Source organism: Lissotriton helveticus, chromosome 9, assembly GCF_964261635.1.
Source record: "Lissotriton helveticus chromosome 9, aLisHel1.1, whole genome shotgun sequence".
Lineage (NCBI taxonomy): Eukaryota > Metazoa > Chordata > Amphibia > Caudata > Salamandridae > Lissotriton > Lissotriton helveticus.
The window spans coordinates 699530558-699556732 of record NC_136070.1 but is presented as its reverse complement, the minus strand read 5'-3'; the positions used below and the strand labels follow the sequence as shown (position 1 = coordinate 699556732).

At 42.4% G+C, this 26175-nt stretch overlaps 1 protein-coding gene across 2 annotated transcripts in view; it reads right to left on the bottom strand.

The window, feature by feature from the left end:
* LOC144781807 (uncharacterized) overlaps window positions 1-26175 on the bottom strand; it is a 288719-nt gene that overhangs the window by 125437 nt on the left and 137107 nt on the right. For both annotated transcript variants that reach the window (XM_078660820.1, XM_078660821.1), the window contains 3 exons: window positions 17688-17824; window positions 7365-7513; window positions 6930-7118 (listed from right to left, as the gene is read on the bottom strand). In XM_078660820.1, the coding sequence (XP_078516946.1) occupies window positions 6930-7118; window positions 7365-7513; window positions 17688-17824 (475 nt within the window). The remainder of the gene's footprint in view (window positions 1-6929; window positions 7119-7364; window positions 7514-17687; window positions 17825-26175) is intronic.

Genomic DNA, 26175 nt, shown 5'->3' with positions numbered 1-26175 from the left:
GTGCATTGGCATAGAGTACAGTGACGTAGGGTAGTGTAGAGTGCAGTGGCATAGAGAAGAGCAGTGCAGAGTAGATTGTAGTAGCGTAGAGCGGAGTGGCGCAGAGTGAAGTGGCATAGGGTAGAGTGGTGCAGGGTACAGACCAGAGGTATCGAGTAGAGTGTCATAGAGCGAAGTTGCATAGAGTGGAGTGGTACCGAGTTGAGTGCAGTAGTGTAGGGTAGAGTGCAGTGGCGCAGGATGGAGTGACATTAAGTGCATTCACTCAGAATATAGTGTCAGAGTGCAGGGTCATAGGGTGGTGCAGGATCATAGAGTACAGTGGTGCAAAGCAGAATAGAGTGGCTGAGTACAGTGACAGAGTGCAATGGCATAGAGTGACGTAGCATGCAGTGGCATAGAGTAGGATGTTGTAGAGTATAGTGGCGTAAAGGACAGTGGTACAATGTAGTTGGCGTAGGTCCAGTAAAGTAGGGTGCACTGGTTTTAAGTAAAGTGGTGTAGAGGGCATTGGCATGGAGTTCAGTGTGCAGTGGTACATAGTATAGTGTGGTAGAGTGCACTGGCATAGAGTAGAGTGGTGAAGAGTACTGTGGACATGTAAAGAGGAAAGTGGTGTAGAGTGCAGTGTCAGAGTGCAGTGGTGCACAGTAGATTAGAGTGGCATAGAGTGCACTGGCATAAAGGGCAGTAGAGTGATGTACAGTGGTGCAGAGGGTCACAGAGTGCCTGCAGTGGTGTAGAGTGGCATACAGTGATTGGTGTAGAGTGCAGTGGCGTACAGTGGTTCAAATAAAGTGGCAGAGTGCAATGCGGTAGGGTAACGGACAGTGCAGTGGAATAGAGTATAGTGGCGCGCAGTGGTGCAGAGTAGATTGACAGAGTGCAATGGTGTAGAGTGTATTGGTTTTGAGTAAAGTGGTGCAGAGTGCTTTGACATGGAGTACATTGGCGTAGGTTGCAATGGCGCAGAATAGAGTGGCACAGAGTGGAATGGAGTGGCATAGACTGCAGTGCAGAGTTCAGTGGCATAGAGTTCAAGGCATAAAGTAGAGTGGCAGAGAGTGCAATGTTGCAAAGTATACAGGCTTTTCCTGACGAAGGCGTGTTTTATGCCGAAAAGCGCGTCGAAGGCCTATTATTCTGCCACCTAATTGTGTTTTTAATTGTAATTTTATTAAAATTTGATTTTATGTTTGCAACAAGTCATGAAAAAAATTCTTTGAATAAATTTGTGTTTTTAACTTATCAATGTAATAATGTAAACACAGCATTTAATACTTGCCATTAAAACAATTTTTGCATTTTTCGTAATTTGGTCGTTACACGGAGTTCATTTTTAGTATACATATAAACTAGTAAGATATAATTATATTGCCTAGGAATTTATTTTTCATTGTGTATTACCCTGTCCTTGGAATTGTATTCTCAATTTGTCAGGGGGTCCTTCTTACTCACATGAGACCACCTGTCCTACGACCATGCTATGAAGGTGGTACTGCCAACTACTTCTGCTTTTACTCTTTCACCATCAGTTTCTCCAAAAAACTCCCTTAAAGGACACTGGTCAGCATGTGTCTACATTTGCTCAACAAAAATTCCCATGGAGGACTTCTACACCAGAGCTGTAATCACACTATTGTCCAATTCCCAGGGCGGAACAGCCTAGATCACATGGGAGGGGGCATGGTGGGAGACTTAGGACAGGCATCAGATGGAGTGGCAGCACTGCCCAACTGACAAACAATGCTTTGACTATGTTTTTACGTAGTATTTTATGCTAGTATGCATTCATATAGTTTGCTATCTTGGAAGATAAGTACTTGGTTGGAAATTCAGTTATTGAACTGCTGTATGATTCCTGAGCCCTGAGCTGAGCATCCCCCAAACTACTTCCCTGAGAAACCTGTGACTGCTTGCCATCGCTACCAATGAGACTCAAGTGCTGAAGGTGTTGTACTTGGCCCAGCTTACATAACCATAGTATTATGGGCAATGGATCATCAGTAGCAAGAGACCACAACCCCCACAACTGTGGCCCAGTAGCCCCTACCTGCCCTGTGGCCCCCCTGTACAGTGTCTGACACAGGGCATGGGTGGAGATTATTTTTTGGAAGGGGGCTGAGGACAGCCCTTAGAGTCTGGGGACTTTTCTGAAAAGTGCATCAAATGCAAATAACACCCCATCACCCCTACCGGAAACCAAAATCACTGCTGAGCAGATACCATTGTCTTTAAGGTCAAACGTTAAAAGATGGAGATTTTTGTGCTACTCTCTTTGGTCCTTTTGCATAGACCGTGAACTGGGGTGATATGCGGTTGTAGACTGGGGCTTCGTGAACACTTCAATAGGATTACAAGGTCCAAAGGCTTCCACATTAAATATTTTTATAATTCTTAGCGCATAAGCACTAGAACAATGTTTGAGGTCGTAGTTTTTGCTAGGAAGGTGCTACCGATTTTTATTTTTCTTGTTCATTGTTTTAGGTGCAACATTTTTTTTACATCGAATGAGTAATGCACCTATTAAGTGACCTACTGCATTCTGAATGTCTAAACATGCATCACTTCCCTGAATAAAGCTTGGATTACTCAGTTCGAGTATTCGAAGAGAAACAAGTGCTACACGGGAGCACGTGGCTATCTAATATCGAGATCACTAGAACCGGGCCCGCAAGACTCCAACTCTTACAGTTGGGTCCCAGAAACACAAATGGGACACGAGGAACCCAGTTTTTACAAGTGGCCACAATTTGTGTTCATGTTATCAAATATCACCTGCTTACACCTCACCACAGGTTTTTGTAACACTGAAGCGTTAGCAGGAATCATGTCTGGTGTACCAATATGGGCAGGTCCACTAGAATTCTGCTTGATTAAGAATTAGCCATATTTGCCCCACATAATCCATCATCCCCTGCAAATGTTGTTTGTAACTCAAACGCCTCAAAAGTTACTAAAAATTTGGCAGCACCTGTTGCTGCACAGTGGAAGGCCTTTCGCAAAAGTTGACTGCTCACCTTTCAGTTGCCTATTGCAGTATTTGAATATTAAACTGTTACTAATCAGGTAGTACCTTTGCAAAGACAGCCTTAACATGTGCAAATAAAAACGATTAAATAATACAGTAATGCTGTCACAAAGTATGCCGCTTTACGCTGCATACTTTACCTTCTTCCTTTACCTCTTGGAGCATAATTTAATCAACCCTATAACTCTGTCGCATAACTTGGTCCTCCCCTGTCGGATAATACCAGTGTCCCTGGTTATCAGTGTGGTTAAGGTCAAATAACCAGTGCCACAAAGACCAGTCAGGTGCTGTGTGTGTGGTTCCGGGCATATCTAGAACTAAGTGCCTGTATGCCACACAGATGCACCAGGAATTACCACACAGCCTAAAACCACTGAGCTACGTTTATAAATCACCCATGCATTGATATTTGTATAGTGCCAACCAACCAGTGCCAAACGCACAAGCTGCCCTCTCTTGACCAGCAGGAAAGAGTGATATCACAACCCTATCATCCATTCATGTTAAGGGAAACAGTATATTTTCCAGTTAGAATCTTGACATTTATATTACATCTACACAAATATGTTTACAATGTACAAGTTTAAGTATAAACTACATTTTATGTCTTTGGTCAGTATAAAAAAAATACATGTGTGTGTCAATACATGAATTTATAAACATCCAATCACACCCACCATGCAAAAAGAAAACCGCAAATTAAGAAAGGAAAGTTTGCACAATTATGCGGTTATCCTTCATACTGGGAACACAAACTTAATATCCATAACGTATATCATTAAATGCTCTTATTTCCAATAGATTATGCAAAGCTTACCACGGATCACGACTGTTGTTGTTGAGCCACAAACAGCCTATTAACTACTTAAGTGTTGAATATAAACAACAAATAAAATAAATTGTCTTACAAAGCAACATGTGAAAAGAATAAAAGAACATTTCTGTCGTTACTATTTTTCTACTGTGACTGGCATTTACCTTTTTTTACACATTAATGGCGAATTGAGATTATAGATGACTCAAGTGACTAAATGTTAAAACAAAAGGGGAGGTAAGCTCGGTTGGAACATTTAAAAGGTGTTATCACCACTGAGTAATTCAAATGGTGTAACAGTATTTTATTTTATTTTGGGGAGAGGAGGTGGCCTAACGGCTAGGGCGGTCGACCTCGAATCTGGGGAACTGGGTTCAAGTCTCGGCAATGACGCTAAACATTCTTGGATTCTGGGCAAATCACTTACTCTCCCCGTGCCTAACAAAAATGAATGTGTCCTCATGTAATACAACTGGTGCTATGTAAAGCGCTCGGATACCTGATTCGGGTCAAGTTCGCGCTATATAAAACTCTGTAAAAAAAAAAAAAGTAATGTTTGGTAACTGTCTCCGAATTATTCAGATGTTTAAACTGCATTTTGTTAAGAGAAAATGTTTTGTAATTTTCACTGAGTCATACAAATATTCTAATCTAATCCCTTTTTAGGTCGAGCGACCTATCTCAAAGCGCATGCGCATTGAGCGGGAGCGAGATATATAGGGGCTTAAATAAGCTTTACCTAGACTGGCGATTGACTGGCGATTTGATGCTGTGCCCGTGCGCTTTTAGGTCAATGCGCAAGCGCATTGACCTAAAATGCGCGTGCACAGCATCAAATCGCCAGTCAATCACCAGCAGCACTCCTCCCACACCTTTGAAGTGAAGCTTAGCTTCACTTCAAAGGCCCCGGCTGCTTCACACCCTCATGCCGCTCTCCCCGCTCCGCCCCCTCCCCTGCCCGCCGTGTCGCATTTCTCCTCCCCCCTCCCCACAGCAATGCCCTCCGCCGGCCGTACTTTCACTTTGACGGCCGCAGGCCGTCTCTCGTGTTTCTCCTTGTCTTGTTTAAGCTTCTAACCTGCAAAGCTTCATTCTCAGAGGCTTGCGAATCCCGACGTTCAGCATAAAACAGCACAGTGCAGGAATACCACATCTTTCACTAATATGGGTTTGGAAATCACCGTAAGATACAGCAACCTCTCCTAGTGATGTCCCTTTGACGTTTGAGTTTAGCAATAGGATTCTTATTCCACCGCTCGTTTACAGGACCTTCCCCCAGCGCCTGTCCCCTTCCCGTCCTATCCTTCAGTCCACGGGCAAAACAGCAGACAGGGCACTCCAGCGCTCCAGGCCGCCGAGGCTGCAGCCCCTTCCTTTTCTTGTTTAACTTTCTAATTTAGCGTTTCCTTTCTTTCTCTTCCTCTGTGTCTTTTATTATTTTCTGATGTCTGCGCCGGTCTCGTTTCCTTATACACTCTTTCACTCCCTTTGTATTTCTCCTTTCCTCTCTGCCTTTGTCCTCGTTTCACCCCCTCTAAATCTGAATCTAACTTTTCTCTCTCGTTCTCTTTTTTTGTTGATACCTTATCGAGCGGGTGTACCAAGAACTGCATTTTGTAAAGGAAATCCAGAAAAGTAAAACAGAGGGAATGGGTACATTGAATGATTTTGTAGCCCAGTTTAATTAAAACAATTTATTCAGCAATCCATCCAGTAATAAAGAAAAAAGCACATCAAACTTACAATAAGGCTCATAAAATGGTGGACAATTGTGCGTGCACCTTAATATGGAATTTTAAAAACACATACACTTCCTCTCCATCAATAACATTAATTACTACCCTAGCACACTTTGTAGGGCCTCACCACGCTTCTGTACAATGACCAAGCACTTAATATGTAAACAAGCATTGGCATAGCCAATAGGTCTCGCATTTGGGACCTTATAAGTATTTAGTTATGCAGCACAATATCCTTGGTGCAACAACATTAACTGTTGCATGGTTGAACACTTATAAGGTCCCAAAGGCGAGACCTATTGGCTATGCCAATGCTTGTTTAAAGAGGCAATGCTTTGGTGCTGAGGTTCATCTAACAATAAGAGACGGCGTTCATTTGCCGACATATGTGCCTCACCAGTATCTTTTAGCAATGCTAATCGTCCAACTAAGAACTTTTCTGGTACTTCCAGAAAAGATAAATTCTTTATCAGCCTCCAAACCATTCTTCCTTGATTACAATACATGGGTTACGTCCTCCTCCTCCCTCAGCCTCTGGCATGTCAAGAAAGGACATACAAATGTATAGGTGGCCACTAAGTTGTTCATTCTGGACTGAGTCTTGAGACGCTGAATATGAATTATTGCTACGGTTTGGGCCACATGCAGCAATACTAATTGGCACCTATGTTAGAGGATCCTAGCTGCAGATGCCGCCAGAGCATGGCTTTGAAAGATACCCTTATGCTGCATGGGACCTGGAACCAAACGTAAGTATTTATTTATTTATTTAGTGTTTTATATAACGCAAACGTGACCCGTTAGGGTGTCAGAGCACTTAACAGAGATATAGCAGCCCCAAATGCGACCAATAGCAAACAACATAAATGTATGCATGAAGAATAATATAAAACAGTGGACAATAAAAGTTCTCAGTACTTACAATAATATCGGAGACTGCCCGAAAACGTCAAATTACAAATGATCTTTTACCATCAAAAGACTCAGAGTTCAAAGTTTAGCTGAGCGCTCGTCTCAGTAGCTTAACTAAATAGGGGACCCAGGAAAAAGACTGTGTAGATCCCAATAAGTATCTATTCAGTAAGTCATTGAGGGGCTCTCTGATTATAAATCTGTAGCGAACGGAAAGATGAATTGATCAACTGACACATTATGTTATTCTTTGTAAAGAGTTATGGTTTGAATTTCCCCAAGTGATTTTGGGTCGACAAATATCCTCTACACACAGCTTCATCCTGATGCTCTCTCAATAGAGCTGAATGTGCCCTGTCAGATGCTAGTCACAGCGAGCAGTGAAACACCACATTCTGGTCCAGTCCTCGACTTCCCTGGTCTTGCATCTTACCTTTGTGGTCTCCAGCCCGCCAGTGCTAACAAAGCCGGGACCGAAGATCTTTTCATAGCGCAGGATCCCGCGTCGGGAATACTGGTTGTTATCCAGGAACTGCTGAAAGGTTTCGTACCCCTGGTTGGCCGAGCGGTCCCGAGGTACACGCTGCATCAGCCAACACACCTGGTTCTGATTGCCCTTTAACTGTGGAAGGGGAAAAGAGATGTTCTACTACTGCACTGCAGCACCTCCACCTGCCCCAGTAACAATCCTAGTACTGACTTCCACACAGCTCTGTTAGTACACACCAAACCGGACTGCAGCATTCTTGCTATTCCAGAACTGACATCCCACCAGCTCTGCCATACACATCAATCCTGACATTCAGCAAACCTGACCATTGCTCTACTGATGATCAGCATCAATCTCACAAAAATCATCTTCCATTACCTTGATGTATGTCTGCACCGATTTAGACATCACAATCTCGAATCCGTAGCTGTTTTTGTCATTCCCGTCATGCACCACAGAGGTGAGGAGGTGGTTATACTGAGCAGGTTTGCGGTAGAGTGTGGGGTTAAAGCTTCTCTTGCTGTCTCCTATTAGAATGACAAAATTCTATTAATATTTTGGACAGGACTGCAGATCGCTTTGGCTACAGGAGCGACAGAGGACAGAACCTGCCGGACTCATCGTTGAAAGGAATTGAATGGACAGTATGAGAGCCAGCACACACAACTGACTGGAGCCAGTGCATTAGTGGGGACTTCTGCTGAAATGGTTTGCGGACCCTCATGGCATGGGAGGAGGCTGCTGCGGCCGATTACATAAGACTAAATACCAGTACCCACCCAACAATATTGACAGACGTCACAGCCTCAGATCATGTGACTGGAGACTTAACCTCCACAACCAGCAGCAGATAGCTGCTGCTAGTCCATGCTTGAACACAGGGAGCAGGGGTGGGGAGGTTTATGCATACCACAACATTATTTAAAAAGTCAATATGTCTGTGTGTATGCTGTGGAATTATGTAGGGAATGTTAGATCATGATTAGCATTACAGATGTATTGTTCTCCTTAATCTTCATATACTTAACTAGGTACACCCCAGGCGGTCAGACGATTAAAGAATCAAATTCTCAATATTTGAATTTTTTAAGCCATATGATGCCAGCCTCTCCCAACCAGGCCCTAGACTTTATTAAGTCTTGAGTCCCTATAATATGTAATCAGATACTCCAACTTCAAAAACACCACTTGCCAATCTTCCCCACTTGGCCTTCTTCTCCATTTCAAAATGAAATTCAAAGATGCCCTAGACCGGTTGGCTTGTCAAAAGAATTGCAAACTCAAAACAGATCACCAAAAGCCTCAGGACTGGTACAATAATGAGCTCAATAAAGCCAGCATAGAGGTTGCATTCTGTGTAGGATACACTTAGGTAAAAGCTAGGTCGTCCTAGTTCCAAGAAATGGTAACTCAAACAAAATGTTCACCTATACAACTATTCCTACCAAAAGTTAGTGACTCGGCATCCTTCACCACTCCTACCACTCTTCCAAAATGCAATCTGAAAACCTCAAATCCTTCTTCAAAAATAGAACAGATACACTAACGACCTACAAAGTGAGATTTGTCCCTTCCAAATTCTATCATTAGAGACCTTAAATAAATCCCACCATCACTCCACTACAAATTTATAGTTGCTCTGGAGTCTGGCATCAGCTACTTCATCTGCAGTGCACACGTTATCAACCTAGACCTCTCTGCACTTAACCCCAATCATCAAAAAATTCACTAAATATTTACCTTGCCACTGAAGAAGTCCCTCACAAACTGAAACCTGTAATTATCCTCTCCTCAAAAATAATTTAAGATATAGAACAACAGACCTCTGTTGGGGCTACCATACATCGCCAAAGCACAGTAATCACTAAACAACTAAACTTTTGACTTTAAAATAACTCCAGAGTGAATGATGGCCAAGGCACAAAGATTCAGATATTCTAATCAACAGGAAATTAGTCTGCATGGCCAGTAACAATGGCCATGCCGCTACTCTAACACTGCTGGGCCGGTCACTCACATATAATAGCATTCATCACATAATTCCACTTAACTGTTCAACAAGTTATGCAGTTTTCGGTGGTACCATTGTAACCTGGTTTAGATCCTTCCTAGAAAACTGCACTCAACTCAAATTAGGCACACACAAGCACAATTACTAAATGTTGATTCACCTGTGGCTCTGCTCTCTTCCTGAACTTATTTATAGGCTATGATTTCCCTTTCCTGCCAGTTCTGAACTCTGAGCAGACTGATGTGTCCACTGAAGCAATCTGTGTTTTACCTCATGGTTTCAGATCCCGGCATGTCCCCTCAGCCTTTCAACGCCTGGAGGTCAAAGAAATTAGCACTATTTAGGAGTATAATAATAAACATCTGTCATTTAGGACCAAGTTACACCTCAGGGTTAATGAGTGCTTTCCAAATAGACAGGGCAACAATGAATGCAGATTTATGTGAATGACGCACAAAACCACTGAAAACTAAACGATAACTCATTAGGTCAAGTTGCCAGTTGCATGACACAGGAGCACTCACGTGGCCTGGACAGCCAAAATCCCCCAAAATTAAGATCATCATTGAATGGACTGTAAATCCATCACATATCACCATCCCCTAGATATACAAGATATACTCAATGGGACATCCCTTAAATCTTCTACTAATTTTTGAGGTTTGACAGCACTGTTCGACAAAGAACTTTCTTTCACTTAACAAGTTAGTAATGTACCCAAGAATGCCTTCCACCATCCAGCCTACTAAAAGGCACATGGGCCCTCCTACTTTGCCCACACTAAAATTGTGTCTTCTAGGCTGGACTACTGCAATGACCTAAGACCACTACTTCCTAAGAAGACTCTCCACAATATACAAGGAGTCAGAAACATTGTTTCTTGGCTTCTATTCGGACTATAAACCTAATACCACTTAATACTCGATTTAAGTGCTCTACTGTTGTTCTCTTTAAAGGAGAGGACACTATGTAACAACTACTGCTTGATCTATAAACCACTTCATGATCTTACACCAGGCTACGTTATCAATTATGCGCCCCTGCTCTAGCCCCCAGGCACACAAGATTATGCTCCTTGGGGCTGATGGCTGTTTATCTACACAGACTTAAAAACATGTTTGAACGTTGCAAGCCTCAATCTACTGGAACTGACTACGCCTCTACTTGAGGTTTATAGAGAATTTTGTAAGGTTTCTGGAACACATAAAACCTTATTTTCCTAAACTGGCTTATTGCCACCAGCCCCAAACTTAAGCCTGTCCCATCTTTCGTTACATTTATCGTCCTAGCCACTGACGTGTATGACCACTCGTCATCTTGACATACTCACTCACATCAAGGGCTAATTTAGATCAGTTGAGAATCTCTGATTGCGTCTTCTGTGATTTGCCTATGCCCTATACCTCCAGTGCTCTGAGATGGCGTTTGCTGTAAGGGTCTGCTCTCACAGAAACCCTTAAATAAATATATAATTACATTAGAAAGGCAATATTTAGGCAACTCCCACTTCAGAAAGACTGGCTGAAAAGAGTATTATTTTTAAGAACGTGTTCACTAATATTTCAAAAGCTTTTTAGCAAGCAACTGTAAACATGTTCCCAGCACACACTTAAGCATCAGGCTTTGTTACCTTTCTTCCATCTATGTGTTCCTAAAACCGCCGTCACTGACCTCGTGCTAAAATAGGCTATGCAGCTGTAGAGTAGTTGCAAAGGGCCTTCACAATGAAATTCCGGGTAAGTTAGTATAAGAGTCACACAATTGACTCGCCAAGACAGGCAGCCATTGCAGGCCACCCAGGTAGAGGAAGATGCGTCTTCAGCTGGTATATCACCCTAACTGTTAATTTCTGCATATATTCGTGCCTTTTCGCAAACTGCATTTTGTAGCATGCCAGTAGTACTACAATAATACAAATGTACTACAAAATGCCAGCCACAAATCTATGTATAAAGGTTCTGTCTCCACCTCTCATTTTTCGGTGCATAGATCTCCGCCCGACTGAAGAGTCTCTGCACACATAAGTACACCTTTTAGTAGTAAATGTGGACGGGACAGGGAGGAGTGGTTGGAAAATGGGTAGTATTTACTACTAAACGGAGGATGTTAAGGGTGGAATAAGGAGTGGTCAAAGGAGGGCTAGGGAGGAGTCCGGGGTAGAAAGCATCAGTGCTTTATCATTCCTAGGCAATCATGAATGCAAAACGGTGTACCAATCAATTATAGAGTCAGACAACACAAATAAACATTTCCTATGTATAGTGACCAGTAAACATATAATTACTACTATCAATGAATAAAAGGGTTGAAAAAGTCAAGAGTTAAAAAATCCTCACGAAAGGATTCACATATTATCATACATGAACTATGAAAGATTTATTTTTGCCACATTTTAAAATTAAAAAAATCTGTGTATTGTTTTATTACTGATAGTAATGTTCTGTTGATTTGATGATAAATACAATTGATTATGTCAACAATTCATGTATGATAATATGTGAATCCTTTTGTGAGGATTTTTTAACTCTTGACATAAATAAATACGACTGATTTTGACTTTTTCAACCCTTTTATTCATTGATAGTAGTAATTATATGTTTACTGGTCACTATACATAGGAAATGTTTATTTGTGTTGTCTGACTCTATAATTGATTGGTACACCGTTTTGCATTCATGATTGCCTAGGAATGATAAAGCATTGATGAATTTTCCCTGTCCTAGGAATCTACCTATAATTGGTTCAGGGGGTCCTTGATATTTTCACAAAGTCCGGGGTAGAAAGTGCATCCACAAAAGAGTAATCTCTTTCCTATTCACAAACTGCACGTCTAATATTACGACTGCCAAAAACGCACCCAATAGTAGCAATAAATGTACTCCTGCTCAGAGCTGGGGTAAAACCAGTAACCCCACCACAATCAGTTTAAATAAATAAAGAATCTCACCTAACGTAAAAACAAATATTTTTTTATGTATTAATAATTATTCAAAGCAATGTATAGAATTAAAAGTAATTTAATTATATTTCAATAAAAGTTCATGTTTCATTCAGTCCTAAATTCACAAAAGGTAACTAAATATGTCAAAATAAAAATGGTATATTTTTAGATCATTTTTTAACATTAAATTTAAATTATATATCTTTTTAACTATGTTAAATAAATTAACATTATTGCTTAAGAATTTTTATTTTAAATCTTATTATTTTCTATGGGAGGGTGTTGCAGTATCAGTGGGTGACCATGTGTGATGGTGGACTTTGTACAGGTTTTTTTTAGCAAAAGTAATTTTTCACTTGTGAATTTCTCTCCGCCCCCTGCTTCAGGGGCGTGGAGACAAGTAAGTCTACACTTTTGAGTAACTTGACACTCGTAAATAGTGGGCACTCTAATGTTACTCAAGAATGTAAAACTACACTTACATGTGTAGACTTACTCACATGTGTAAGTATACCTTTGTGACCGGGTCCCAGTGTAATCAGACAATAGCACAGGCAAGGTTGTCCACATACATTCTTAATAATTAATCCTTCTAAAAACTGTTACACTAAACAGAGAAGCTCACAAATGTGTATTCAGTACAGGCACATTATTTGCAAGCTTAATTTGACCCTTCCATGACCTGATGACTTATTGAATCCCTTTTTCAATGATAGAACCATACATCTAGTGTAAGGAAATGCCTCCTTCTACATGATCAACCCCACAGTTTTGGACCGATGCAGCTAGTTTTTCAACTCTGAAGGTGCACTGAGCCTTGCCAAACAGGCCTCCGTGCCATTGCTCTGACCCTTAAAGCATTTATGTCTGATTGGTTCACCCTCAATTGGCATAAGTTAACTTACTTAAAAGTCCCTAGTATATGGTTCCAGGGGTAACAAGGGTCGGTAAATTACAGTGTCCATCTGGTACTGCAGCTCTTACTGTGCCACAATGAGATTGACAAAGCAAAGTCTAACCCGAGCCTGACATTGCTGGCTGGCAGAGACGTTTTCAAATTGCTAAATCAACTTTGCCATTTAACCTAATGACAAAGCCCAGATCTTCCTTTTAAATATATAGGTCACCCCTAGTGCAGGCTATTGCGCCCTAAGGTAGTTTGCTGTATATGAAAAAATAAAACGTGTTTTTACATGTTCTAACAATAAAAAACACAAACTGTCACTTTTACTGTAGGAAGGCTAGAAGCCCCATTGGCGAGTGCAGAGTTAAACGTTGACCACTCTGATGTGCTAACTTCTGATGGGGACAACTAAAGTTAGTTGCCAAAGTCGAATTTAATGTAACTTTTCAGTAAATGGCAGCTTTAGAAAGTTGCCACTCTGTTGCCCAAAGTTTTCCAGTGACAATACGCCTGCTGGCCACAAGACACACTTCTGCCCTCCTGGAGAGAAGAAGTGTGAACGGCTTTCTTGCAGTTGGAAGAGGTATTACCTCTCCCTGTAAAGAAGGCCAAACAGGGTGTGAACCTAAAAGGCGCACTTCAAACGGAAAGCCGCCTTTGAAGGGCAATTGGTGGACACACAAAAGAGGGGCTGCTCTTTTGTGTTGATAGATAGGTTGTCATCAGTGAAACAGAGGGGGAAAACAATTGCCAAAAGAGTTTTCCTGTGGGCGTGTACCCCTAGGGGGTGAAACCTCTAAGGTGGGTTACCAAGATCCACACACCGGCAGAGGTGTTCTGATATCTTGACAGTGGGCAGAATATTGTATTCTGGGATAGCTAGATGCCACACTATGCAGGAAGTCGTAATAAGGTGGGAGGGCAACTGGAGGCCACTGGATAGTAGTCACTGCATCGCTGAAAGGCAGTTTCTGGGCATTAAAGTAGCACCCATGCCATCCAGACCTCAGATCATGGAGAGAGTACCAAAGAAAGATGGCCTTGTTGTTCCCTGTATTTAACAAAGACAGGCTGCACCAAAGACTGGACTGCATGCTGAACTTTGGGCTAGCTAAGCGAGGACTGTGGTGCCCTGCTCGAGGAAAAGTCATCCCGAGACCCAGACAGAAGAAGGGACTCCAAGAGTCAGTTGGCTGACTTTCTGTTACAGCTACAAGGCCACAAAAGGCTGAAGAAGCCTCCTTGATGAGTTGGTAGCCAAGATTGCCTGTCTGCTGCTGGCCGCCAAAGTTCAGTCTGTGAGATACAGGCCTGATACTCAAAAGTTGCATCCAAGTCTGCTGGACCTGAGAGAGTCATCGGAGTGCAGTTTGGTCACTCAAGATGGGCACTAATGTCAGGTGAAGGGAGCCCCTGGTTTTGCTGTACTCAGTAGACCAGTGGCAACTGGTTTTTGGCTCAACTTCAACCATATTTTAAGAGACATCAAATCTGTGACAGAAGGCCGAGGAGTAGCCCCAGGAAGGCCCCTGTCACTGAATCAGCATCCTTCAGCATCCTATATCCCTTGCATAAGAACCACTCCATTGAAGTCAATGGCAGTTCAGCCATAGGACCTGGAACTGGATGAAGACTGCTTCGACTGCAAAGTAAAATTTCCTAACAAGCTTTATTGGCCCCTGTGACTCGCTCTCTGTCGGAGTTGGTCACCTGGCCGAGCCGTTGTAGCCGTACTTAACTTTATAAAATGTTTTTACGTTTCCTAAGTAACCGATAACCACAGTAGTTGCCAGTGTTCATTTACGATTTGAATGAAAAGCAATGATTTGTTATTTGCTGAATAATTTAGATCTCTTGAACTCTGGTGGATTTTGTTCCTAAAAATTAATACACTTTGTGGACTAAAAATTCATAGAAATAATAGCTATTTTTTATAATTGTTGTCAGATTTCCTTTGTGTTGCGTTTCTTTCTTATTCGTCTGTTTTGGATCTCCAAAATGCTTTGCATTTGTTCCTTTGGTAAACCCTGACTGCTCAAAGCCACAGGTACCCATAGTTGAGCTAAGGTTTTGCAAATAAACCTGACTGAACCCAAGACGGGTCTGTGAGTTTATTACACAGTGAAGTCGCATGACCACAGCAGATATATATTTTTTTACAAAGGAGGAGTTGAAATGGTTTATAGCCCAACAATTACAGTCATGGAACAACAATCCAACCAAGGCCCTAGTAGCCACTAGCAGCACTTGTGTTTTGCATCTGTTCAGAACTTGACTGCTATATTGTTTCAACCTTTGGATTTCCCCCAAACAGTTGGATATTTCACTACTGTCCCTTCTTTCCACCTGTATTGCTTGTCCCCTCTTTCCACCTGTATTGCTATGTGTCATCTACATACATGGGATACAACACCTTGTGTTTCCTAATTACTTAGCCAGCAGCAACATGTTGATGTTGAAAAGGAAGGCAATCCCTGTCAGACCTTTCTCTTTTACTGAATTGTTAACGTCAGCTTGGGTGGTTCAGTCCCATACCCAAGATTGAATCCTGAGTAATTACTGACTGAGAACTGCCTAACTTAACAGTGCTCACTCAGCTGCTTACAAATCAGGAACAGCAATGCTTTTTTATAATCAAGGGCAGACTAGAGACAGGCAGGTAACTGGCAGAGACATCCACAAGAAGCATGTATTATTTTTTTTTACCAAATGAGCTTGCTTCAGAATCGAGGGGACCACACCCAAGTCTAGAATCGAGTTAGTGAACTTGGACAGCGAAGGCGTCCCTATTGTTGCCAGTGATTTCAGAGCTGAAGCTCGGCAATCACCAGTGGGATGAGGAGCACCACAGTCTTTCACGAAAAGTCAATTTTTTGCTCCACCAGCTTCCTGCTGAAGGCAACTTCCGTCATGGACATTGGGCCTTCTGGGGCACCTGGGTCACTTTAATGGAAGGGCTGACGTAGCTTATTGTCTGCCTTAAGAACTTGGCAATCTTTTACCCGATCATGCTGAAAGAAGGTAGAGGTGCTGCTTGGTTGGGATAGTCACATGGTGACTCATAACCAATGTTGAGTATCCAGTGTCGCATAACATGGGGAAGAGTTAACTTGTGACCACCCTTCCAGCAACCAATGTGGGCATTTGTAGAAGGGGAAGTCAGCTCTCTCCACATAGCTGCTACATTAGGAGCCATCACCCAATGCTACCTGGTGGGCACATCACATGACAACTCTGACACAGTTAATGCTAACACATCTCGGCAGTCTTTCAATGGTTACTGTTGGTTTTTAGGTCTTGCTTGCATGAGCATGGGTTAGCGCATGCGCTCTCACTTGCCAGACTTGTGTTCTATAATTGGCTTGGAACCAGCCCATTCATTACTTACCATTCATGGGCAGTGTTGTCACTCTTCTTTGCTGACTTGTAACTGGACAGCACTTGCCATGCGTCACTTCCTTTTCTTTCAGTAGCACACAGAACAAGCACAGATTAAATACATTTAATTAGAGTACCTCTGTTGGCCATCCACTGTGCGCTGGGATTCATGTACTATTTTTTTTTTAAGCGATATGACGCGGTCAACACTTGCTGCATCATACTTTTTTTTACCATCACCCACACGCCTCATCCTGGTTCTTCTCCTCTTACCACTTGCCCTTCCATTCCTGATTCTCCTACCCCCAACGCTCTCACTCCCTCCCTTGTTTCTTTTGCCTCTACTAGAAGTAAAGGAAAATGCTACGAGGGGGCCAGGGCTTGAAAGCTCTTTTATGTTAGCTTCCCATTACCCACTGCAGCACCCTGATACTCACCCCACCTACCCCCTTACTCCCCCCCAAAAAAAATCTGCCAACAGACAGTTTTTACAGACAGGATCTAGTGGCTTTGTTAATGCTTGTTATCTTTGGGTACTCATGCTGCTGCTGCGGCTGCTGCTACTTCCTATCTCCACCCTCTACTGGGTAGATGTACAGGCTGGAATTTCCTGAAACTTATTTTGTATTCTTTGGGCACTATTGTTATCTGATTTCTCAAAATGGCTACCTGTGAAAAAAAAAACTCTGCCCACTGCGTTTTTTCGATAATGGGGTAAGAACGTTTGTTAAAAGTCCAGGGAGGAAAATTACCCCTGAGAGCGGAGGTAGGGGGAAGTTACAAATATAAAATGAAATGGAATGTGACCTATCAAGAATTCGTTAACATTTCCTTCTAGTTTTATATTAAGAAGCGTAGAATAGACCAGATTTACGAACTCCGGCAGCCCAGGGATGTACCGTATAAATTAGTGTGCCATTAGTGGGGTGTGTACTGGGGATTTTACAGCCTTTCTTGACAATAGTAAAAACACACCTGGTTTACTGGGCAGTGAGTTAACCGTAATTATCAAATGGAAACGTGTACCATTGCATATATCATTTCAGAATCCTACATCAGTGTGATTATTAAATGCCTGGCTGCCATACAAATGAAATTCCCTTCATAACAAATGTTCTTTGCCCACAGAGCCTTTAGATTCAAATCCATACATTGAAAGGCAAATCACGTTTATGCTATTATTATTTTCGTATAACACAATAAAAATATACATAAAGATGGAAAGTAAGATAAGTATAGAAAAACATTAGAAAAAGGGAAGTAAAAAGGGGTAGAAAGTATGACGAGAAAAGAGGTTTGGAGAATACAAAGTAAGAAGAAAAGAATAAAGAGAAGCCACAGAAAATAACAAAAGAAAGAATAAAAATCAAGAGTAACGGAGAGAAGAAGCGAGTCAAATTGAGTGCTCTTGTTTGGCTCTTAAGTAAAAACCAGTCGCTGCCCTAACTGATGGATGAGAACTCTCACCTGATTGGAAGAAGCACGACTCACGGAAGAACAGGTATCCCCCGGGCCGCAGCCATCCCAGCATCCTCTGGGTGAGCTGCACCAGCTCCGAGTCCATCAGGTACATGAAGAGCCAGTTGGAGAAGATGAAGTCAAAACTGTAAAGGGAATAAAGCATGGCAAAATAGTAGGAAGTAGTGAGTAAATTAAACTCTTGTAGTGAGCAAATTAAACTCTTGCAGCCAGGGCAACTTCACACATTCTCAATTTACCCTCCCACCCCCGTCCCCACACAAAATTGATGGCATGGTCGAACATATGAACCACTGCGGATCCTATGGGTGCAAATTCACCCTACTGCCACAAGCAATCTACAAAATAAAGCCACGCGCACCCACCAAAATACTCCTACCACAAGGACCAATCGCACTCCCCAAACTCCTACCAATTGAACACATCAGATAATCTCGCCCGTGGCCCACCCACCCGCTTTCAAAATAAATATACCTGGCTAATGTAACCCTGCAAAATACTCCTATGTTGAATATCTGACCATTTCGTAGCTCTCTAGCTAGGTTCATGTGCAACAAGTATTGTACATACCTTATAATCTGTCTCCTTCCCAAGAGCTTGTTATGGATTTTAGGCTAATTTTTAAATTTTGATGTACGTTTTATGCAAAAGCACTGTAAAATGTGGCGTAAAACTGAAAGTCAAGAAATACATTTCTTTAATTTCATCTACTTAATAATGTTCCTTTGAATAACAAGAGGCCTTCTTTCCTGCATGCACCTGGTGTATCTTGATAGAGCTTTTCGGTCTAGTTGTCATGCGTCTTTATGATTCTGTAAAGAGTTTGGTTGGAGAACTCAATATTAAATACCATTTGATGAGTTATGTAGCATTGTGTTCGGATTGCGCCTTGAAGGCCATGTTTGCCTCCGTTTTTCAAGACCAGACCATTGTGTAATTTAATTTGGTACCGGCAAGGGTACAAATGAGATGCTCTCCCCTGCACCAGATACGTTCAGGCACAAATATGGTACTTATTTCGTTGTAGCCTTGATGTTAATAGCACAACCATTTTTTGTGGAGCACAGAGCCTCTCACAAAGCTCGTGCCATATAACACCATTTGCCTGACGTATGCACATTTGAGTGCTAGTTAGGAGTCCAGGAACTTGTTTGACCATTATGTAACTAAAGGTGTGTAAATGTATGGCTCAGAGGCCACTTTTGTAAGATATGCTGTCCTACTGTTACAAAGGTGCTTTGCATACTGCTGTAGTGATCTCAAAGGCACAAATATGTACATGACTTTTCATGATACATCTTCTACGATTAAGGACTTGATCAGACATGATGTGATGTATATGTAGCCAAAGACACAGCAATATAGGCAATTTACACATTTCTTGATGCCTCCTTCTAGGAATGTTCATGCACAACCTTGTAACCGTGGAGAGGAGGACTAAATTACGGAGGCGGAAACGTGTCGACCTTCTTCAAGAGGAGTTCATATTATGAATTACTACAAAAGTGATGAATAATTCATGCCAAGGAAGAAATATAGGCTGCAACAAACAATTTGATGTCACCTTGTGGATGTGTCGATTTGAACTACCTCGGGGTGTTTAATGGATACAATTATGTGATGTCACTGTCAATAAATCTGTACAGGGACTGTGTACATATACTATAAAGAATAAGAAAAGAGCATCTACTTATGTAAGTAACGAACTGATGATTTACCTTTAAAGTGATTTGCCCCCCAAAAAAAGTTAACTATTGATCTAGTAGGATTTGTACAGAAGAGTTGTGCTACTGGAGCATTAGAGAACTGTTTTTTTTATAAGTATTTTCTGAAAACTTTTTTCGTTGCTTTTTCCAATGTTGACCTATCCATTATTGTAGACCGTTCAGTCAAATATTTCTTTTACATAATCCTGTTAGTTTGATATTCCGGTTCTGTAGTGTTACCTGGGTTCTCCCTGATTACTAGTACAGGAAATTGGTTGAAGGCACATGGGTGGCTTTTGGGAACTCTTCTAGCATTGAGAAGCAACCGAGGGAGCAGAGTATGAGCAGGCTGGAACTCCTACAATCGACCAGGAAGTGTCAGGAAAATCCAAGGCTGCTCAAGGAAGAGTCAGGAGTGATGGAAGATTAAACTGTAACAGATGGCTGCTTGGCTCTATGTTCTTTACTTGTAAATATTTTTACTTTTTTTTACTAACATGTGGATGGAGTAAATGATAAATGCCTAAGACCCAAGCGTGGAGGTGGAATTCCAGGCTTTACTATGGATCATGGAACATAGAAGCAACATTAGATGTGCTAAGACCATGATGCGCTTCACCACACATTATGTGGAGAGTAAACACACAGTAGACGATCTATACTGCACAAGCCTTACACTTCTACCACCACCAGAGACCCCAATAGAATTGTATTTCAATGGGAACAGAAAAGGGTGTATAGGCTGCGTAGCCATCAAATTGGCTTAAATGATGAAATTCCTTGGAACACTCTCAGTAGGCTATGGATCCCATTAACATCACCCAAGAAACTGAGGGTTTCCATTCTGACGGAAGGGGGGAATGTAATTACACAATCCTGCTAAATATGAAACAGTGGCCAAGATAAGGGGGCTACATGACAAAGTTTTTAGTCTCCACCCTGGTTTTACTTCGCCTGGTATTGAATATAAACTTGCTGTGTTGCATTCCAGATTGGGACGACATAATCATTGAAGCTTAATACTTTCGTATTACCATGGCAGCGCCATCAACACCACCTTCCTTTCATTAAGACTCGTATTCGATCTAGGGTGACCAACCGTCCGTAAATTTCACGGACAGTCCGTCATTTCGGCCGTCTGTCCGTTGTCCGTGAAGGATTTTTTAACGGACGCCATTTGTCCGTAATTTTAACCGGGCACAGCTTCCACCCACCTCCCTCTTTGACTCCGATGCTGTTCCAAAGCCCAGATGCCCCGCAGCATTGTAGAGGCACAGCAGGATGGCAACCCTCACACCTTCAGCCCTTGATGAGATGTTAAGAGGTGCTTGAAGGTGATTGAGAGGGAGGGGCTGCAGCTTCAGGGGCATCTATTCAGATGCAAACAGCCCTGAATGCGTCATGTCTCTGTACTTTAGAGGGGCTCACGCATTCCCTTTCTGCCCAGGGCCCCAAACATCCTAGAACCAGCCACGATGATTACACCAAGGCAACACGTGGTTCTCTTCACAGAGATTAATTACTGTCACTAAATTGTAAACAAACCTCGGTTCTCAAACATGCATTCTATATTGTAATAAAACAAAGAAATGGCACAATCGCACCCACACTGATTAACAAAGTATGGCGGACAATCATTTAAATCAGTTCTTTTGGAGTATCTCCTGTAAGTACTGTACACCACAGTGGTGGATGGCAAAACTAACGTTTTGGAAAGAGCCTGTCTTCTAGTTGTCTAGTCCAGGAGGGGGTGAGGAGCCCTACCCCACCCGGAAGAGACCAAGATGATACTAGAATACTGCATGCCCACCCCTGTGCCCACCCTGGTGGATCCTGTTCCCTCTCCTGTGATGGCTCATGTTCCCCCTCCTGTGATGGCTCCTGCCGCCCCCAGTGATGGCTCCTTCCGCCCCCAGTGATGGCTCCTGCCCCCCCAGTGATGGCTCCTGCCCCTCCATGTGGTGGCTCCTGTCCCTCCCCCCCACCCGTGATGGCCCCTGTCCCCCCTGTGGTCTATCCTGTCTCTGCCCTGGGTGGCTTCTGTCCCAGTCCTGGAATGGCTCCTGCAGCGAGGGTGAAGTTCTCGATGCGCCTCTTCTCAAAAAGGCTCAGCTCAAAATTATTATGCAAAGGTGGGCGAGTGAGTAAGTGAAGGTATGGGTGGATGGCTGACTGCATGAATTAGTTAAAGGGTGAATGGATGAATGAAAGATTGAATAAATGGATAATGAGAGAGGATGTATGGATTGATGAGTGCGTGGAAGGATGGCAGAGAGAAAAGGTAAATAGCTGGATGTTTGGGTGAAAGGGTAGCTGGATGGGTAAAAGGGTGGATGGATGAGTGAAAGGATGGATGAGTGAAAAGGTGGATGATAAGTGAGTGGGTGGATGGATGAGTGAAATGATGGATGGATTGATAAGTGCAAGGGTGAATGGATTGACGGATGAGTGAAAGGGTGGATGTAAGGATGGATGAGTGAGTGAAAGGGAGGGTAGATGGACAAAAGGATGAATAGATGAGTGAAGGAGTGAAAGGATAAATGGATGAGAGAAAGGATGGATGAGCGATAGGGTCAATGGATGGATTCATGAGTGGATGAGTAGATGGATGGGTGGGTGGATGGATGGAAGGAAGGATTGCTAAGTGAAAGGGTCAAAGGAGAGAGAAAGGGAGGATGGATGGATGACTTAAAGGGTGGATTGGTAGAAGGATGAGTAACTGGGTGGATGGATGAGTAAGTGAAAGGTTGGCTGGATGGGTGAAAGGGTAAATGGTTGGATGGATGAGTGAACGGATGGATGGGAAGAAGAGTGGATGGATGAGTGTACAGATGGATAGGGTGAAAGGGTGGATGGATGGATAATGGATGGATGAGTGAAAGGATGGATGAAGGGATGGATGAGTGAAATGATAGATGGAAGGATACATGATGGCTAGGTTTACAAATGGTTGAATATGTTTGGATATGGCTGGGCTTACTTATATACTATTGCGCGACCTCTGATGTGTCTGTAAAACGTATCCAATTGTCCTGAAGTTTTGTCCTGAATTTTGACCTCTTGTCCTGAATTTGTGTCCTGAATTTTGACCCTTTGTTCTCAATTTTTACACTCACCGTCCTGAATTTGCACCAATGCCAGTTGGTCACCCTAATTCGATCCTCCTTAAATAAACATAAAAGAAACCCGCCAAAAACCCCTCCCCAATCTTTTGCCATCCATTTATTGTGAGAAAAAGACATTTCATTGGTGATATATTTTAATTACAATCAATATTTTCTGTCCATTAATGAATTAATAATACGGGACTACAAGCAATAAACAGACACTCCGCCTAAAACACTTGTAAATTCTTATCCTAATCGGGCATTAGGATTACCAGAGATGTTCCGGGTCTCTAGCCGCTTGAGCTGATGCATGCGTTCTAGAGGTCCTCACGCGTCTGCACGCTTGACGGAGCACACGTGGTCCGCGTTGCGGTCACGTGTCAGGAAGAGGAACTCTCTTTAGAAGGCTAGATCATGTACTCCTGGTACCCACGCGGTGCCGGGAGAGATACAGAGCCCGTGGGGAACCCACTTTGACAAAGTAAGCAGGGGGCTTGATGCCAATACATGGGGTGTGATTCGGGAGTTTGGAAACAAATCGCTCTTTTTTAACGGACAGGGAGCTGTTACCTGGGGTGACGATTGTGTGAGCTCCAGGCAGGGCATTTTCAAACATCAGGGGCTCATGAACTTACACCTAAGTGAACTAGATACTGTCATGAGTGAGGTAAAGAACTGTATCATGTACGATGATGTCGCTCTCTAACCACTCCTGCGCCAGTTCCAGCAGGTTCCGCAGTAAACTCGGTAAGATTAACCGAGCTATTGACTCAATACCCTAGCTCTACCAGTAAGGGTATATGCATGTGTTTCACACTGAGTGATGTTGTGATAGAGATTGATAGGTGTGTGCTTATACAACAGTTTTAAATACAGTTGGAGATTCGAGAAGGGTTCTTGGATCTCACCATTAAACAAGGGCATTGCCCCCACGAGAGGTGTTTAAAATGGAATGTTAAACATGCTGCATCGCACCGAATGGGTTGAGAAGGGCATAGAAAGCAAAGTTTTCTCACGTAATGGTATCACGAGGCATTTCGGTTGTTATGCTTTCCATTATTCTATTTACTTGTACATATGTTCTTTATCACTTACAGATCCAATTGAGAGTACGGTTACAGGACCATAACTAGATTATAAATTACAGGTGCAGTAATCGATACACACATTGAGGTATTTCAGAAAGGGAATAAGACTAGGGATCTAACAAATCCTGAGGAAAGCTGGGAGAGACAGGATATCGAGCTGAAACATGCCAACTTCTTTGCAGAATGGAGGGAGTGAATGGTGCATAATCCACTTGTTTTACCACCGTCCTTTGGTAGGGAGATACCTTTTAGCTCTAACAAGGGAATCCTCGAACAAAATTATCTGTATATCCCTGAGTTAGTTTTAACTCATTGTCTCCACTTATTTTTCTTTATATCCTGTCCTTTTCTTTATGTTTGTATTGTCTTCCCCACCCCATTGCTCCACCTCAAGCGTCGGTTTGCGCAGAAGTGTCAGCAGCAGCCCATGATTAAGCATGCAACAAACTTTTGTGGGTGAGGGCAGTTTTTCAAAGCTTTGCTGTTTGCCATTTCTGTACTTCTTTTAAAAATAGCGATTTACACGTCCTTACTTCTCTGTGTATGACAAGATGTCCTGTTGGGACCATACTCCACCAATTCAAGATTGTCAGGATCACTGGTTCTGAGCTTCATGGGTGTGTGGCAGGGCCAAGACTTCGGGAAGCCCGTGAAAAGGGTGAACTCTTCCATTCTTCCATACACTGAGTATATTCTCAGAAGGGTTCCGCCAACTTTTACACAAACACTGAGGTGCGAAAAAAATGCCAACACAAACTTCTATGCACAGGAGAACATCATTGCAGCCCCAGCAAATTTAGTGTAAACAAGTGATCTTCAGACAGCTGTACAAGAGAAGCTTCGTTATTACAGATGACAAGATATGGTTCTGCTAACATGCCCCACCAGAAGATGGTCAGATCACACAACAAGCTTCTATCTCCAACTTCTGGAAGCTGACAGGGCATACCGAACTCTGATGCACAGCGCAATCAACATCATGAAAGCTCATTGCATCATCCTTTATGCACACTGGCACATCAGGATATCATTCAATACCATAAAAACAAAACAACACAGTGAAAGCACATCTTCAAAAGCAAGATACAGCATAAACCTAGTAAGAGCTTTGCACGCCTCTGTCAGATCTAGAAGTGTACGCTCTATGGGATCTGTGCTAAGGCATATTAGGCATCCATTCCTCTCTCCACATTTTCTCAGCTTGCGAGCAGGTATATCCACGTGTGTCCCAATCCAATCCAATCCACCTCTTATGGCCATCAATTTCAGAAACTCCGCTCAGTAACTCAACACTATCTCTCTGGGAATACACGTCCTTAACCAGTTGCCGTCTGACCTATAATTTCTTTATTAAAGCCAAAGAAAAAAGCATGGTATGTGTGTTCTACTTTGGTTATCAGTACAACAATGTACACATGGCAACATCAGAAGGAAAAATGCTTAAGTGTTTAGTACACGCTGGGGAATAACTTCGCTTTGGGGGTTTGTCTACAGGGAAAAAAACAAGATCGCATGGGGACGAGCTATCACTTTTGATTTTAAAAAAAAAAAAAATTGGGGAGGATTTATAAAGCGCATGGCTGCCCGTAAACGTCCCAGCGCTAGTGAAAGAGGCAGTAGAGGAGAAATGAAAAAAAATTAGGGAAACAGCCATGTTTTCAGACGTTTCCGAAAAATGAGAAGGTCAGGTTCGGTGCGCAAAATGAGGGGCAATGAATTCCACAGCTTGGGGGGCGATATAGGAGAAGAAACAAGTTACTTACCTGTAACTTTAGTTCTCCAGTATTGGTAACTTTCATAGATTCCCATAGCTTGTATCATTCCCCGTCGTCGGAATGGGAGCCTCGGTAATAAAAAATATATATATATATATGTTTCTGGAATAAATACCATCTGTTGCTGACTTTGCTGGTCCGTTTCCTCATTTCATGCTGGCGTGGAGGCGGTGTCTGCGAGCGCAGAGCGTGCTGAGGAGGAGCTGTTAATTACATATATACATATATATATATATATATATATATATATATATATATGTAGTAAACCAAAAGAGGTAAAAAAGAGGAAAAATTGCCTTATACCATTTTGTAGCCTATAGGTGTCCTTTTGTAAAAAAGACCCAAATGTAGAGCACCAACCAATCAGAACAGCCTCACCCTGTGGAACCTTCCTGAGAAAGCTCAGAGCCTCAGATTTTCGTAGCCGTTGTAAAGCCCTAATGCAATATGCTAAAAAGGATGAGCTTTCCCAGGGGAGGTGGGTGGGCGCATGGGAATCTATGAAAGTTACCAATACTGGAGAACTAAAGTTACAGGTAAGTAACTTGTTTCTTACTCCAGTATTAGAACTTTCATAGATTCCCATAGCTTGTATCAGAATAGATAGCAGTAGCATACTTGGCACATTTCGTGTATAAAGTCTTAATAATCTCACATATGTTATGAATTATCCATAATATCACAATACAGTTAACCAACAGCATAAATAACGAAATGTGAAAGAAAGGAAGGAGGGTAGAGAGGAAAGCTCACCGCTCACAGGAAGAGATTTCTCAGGACCGCTTGACCAACAGCCGCAT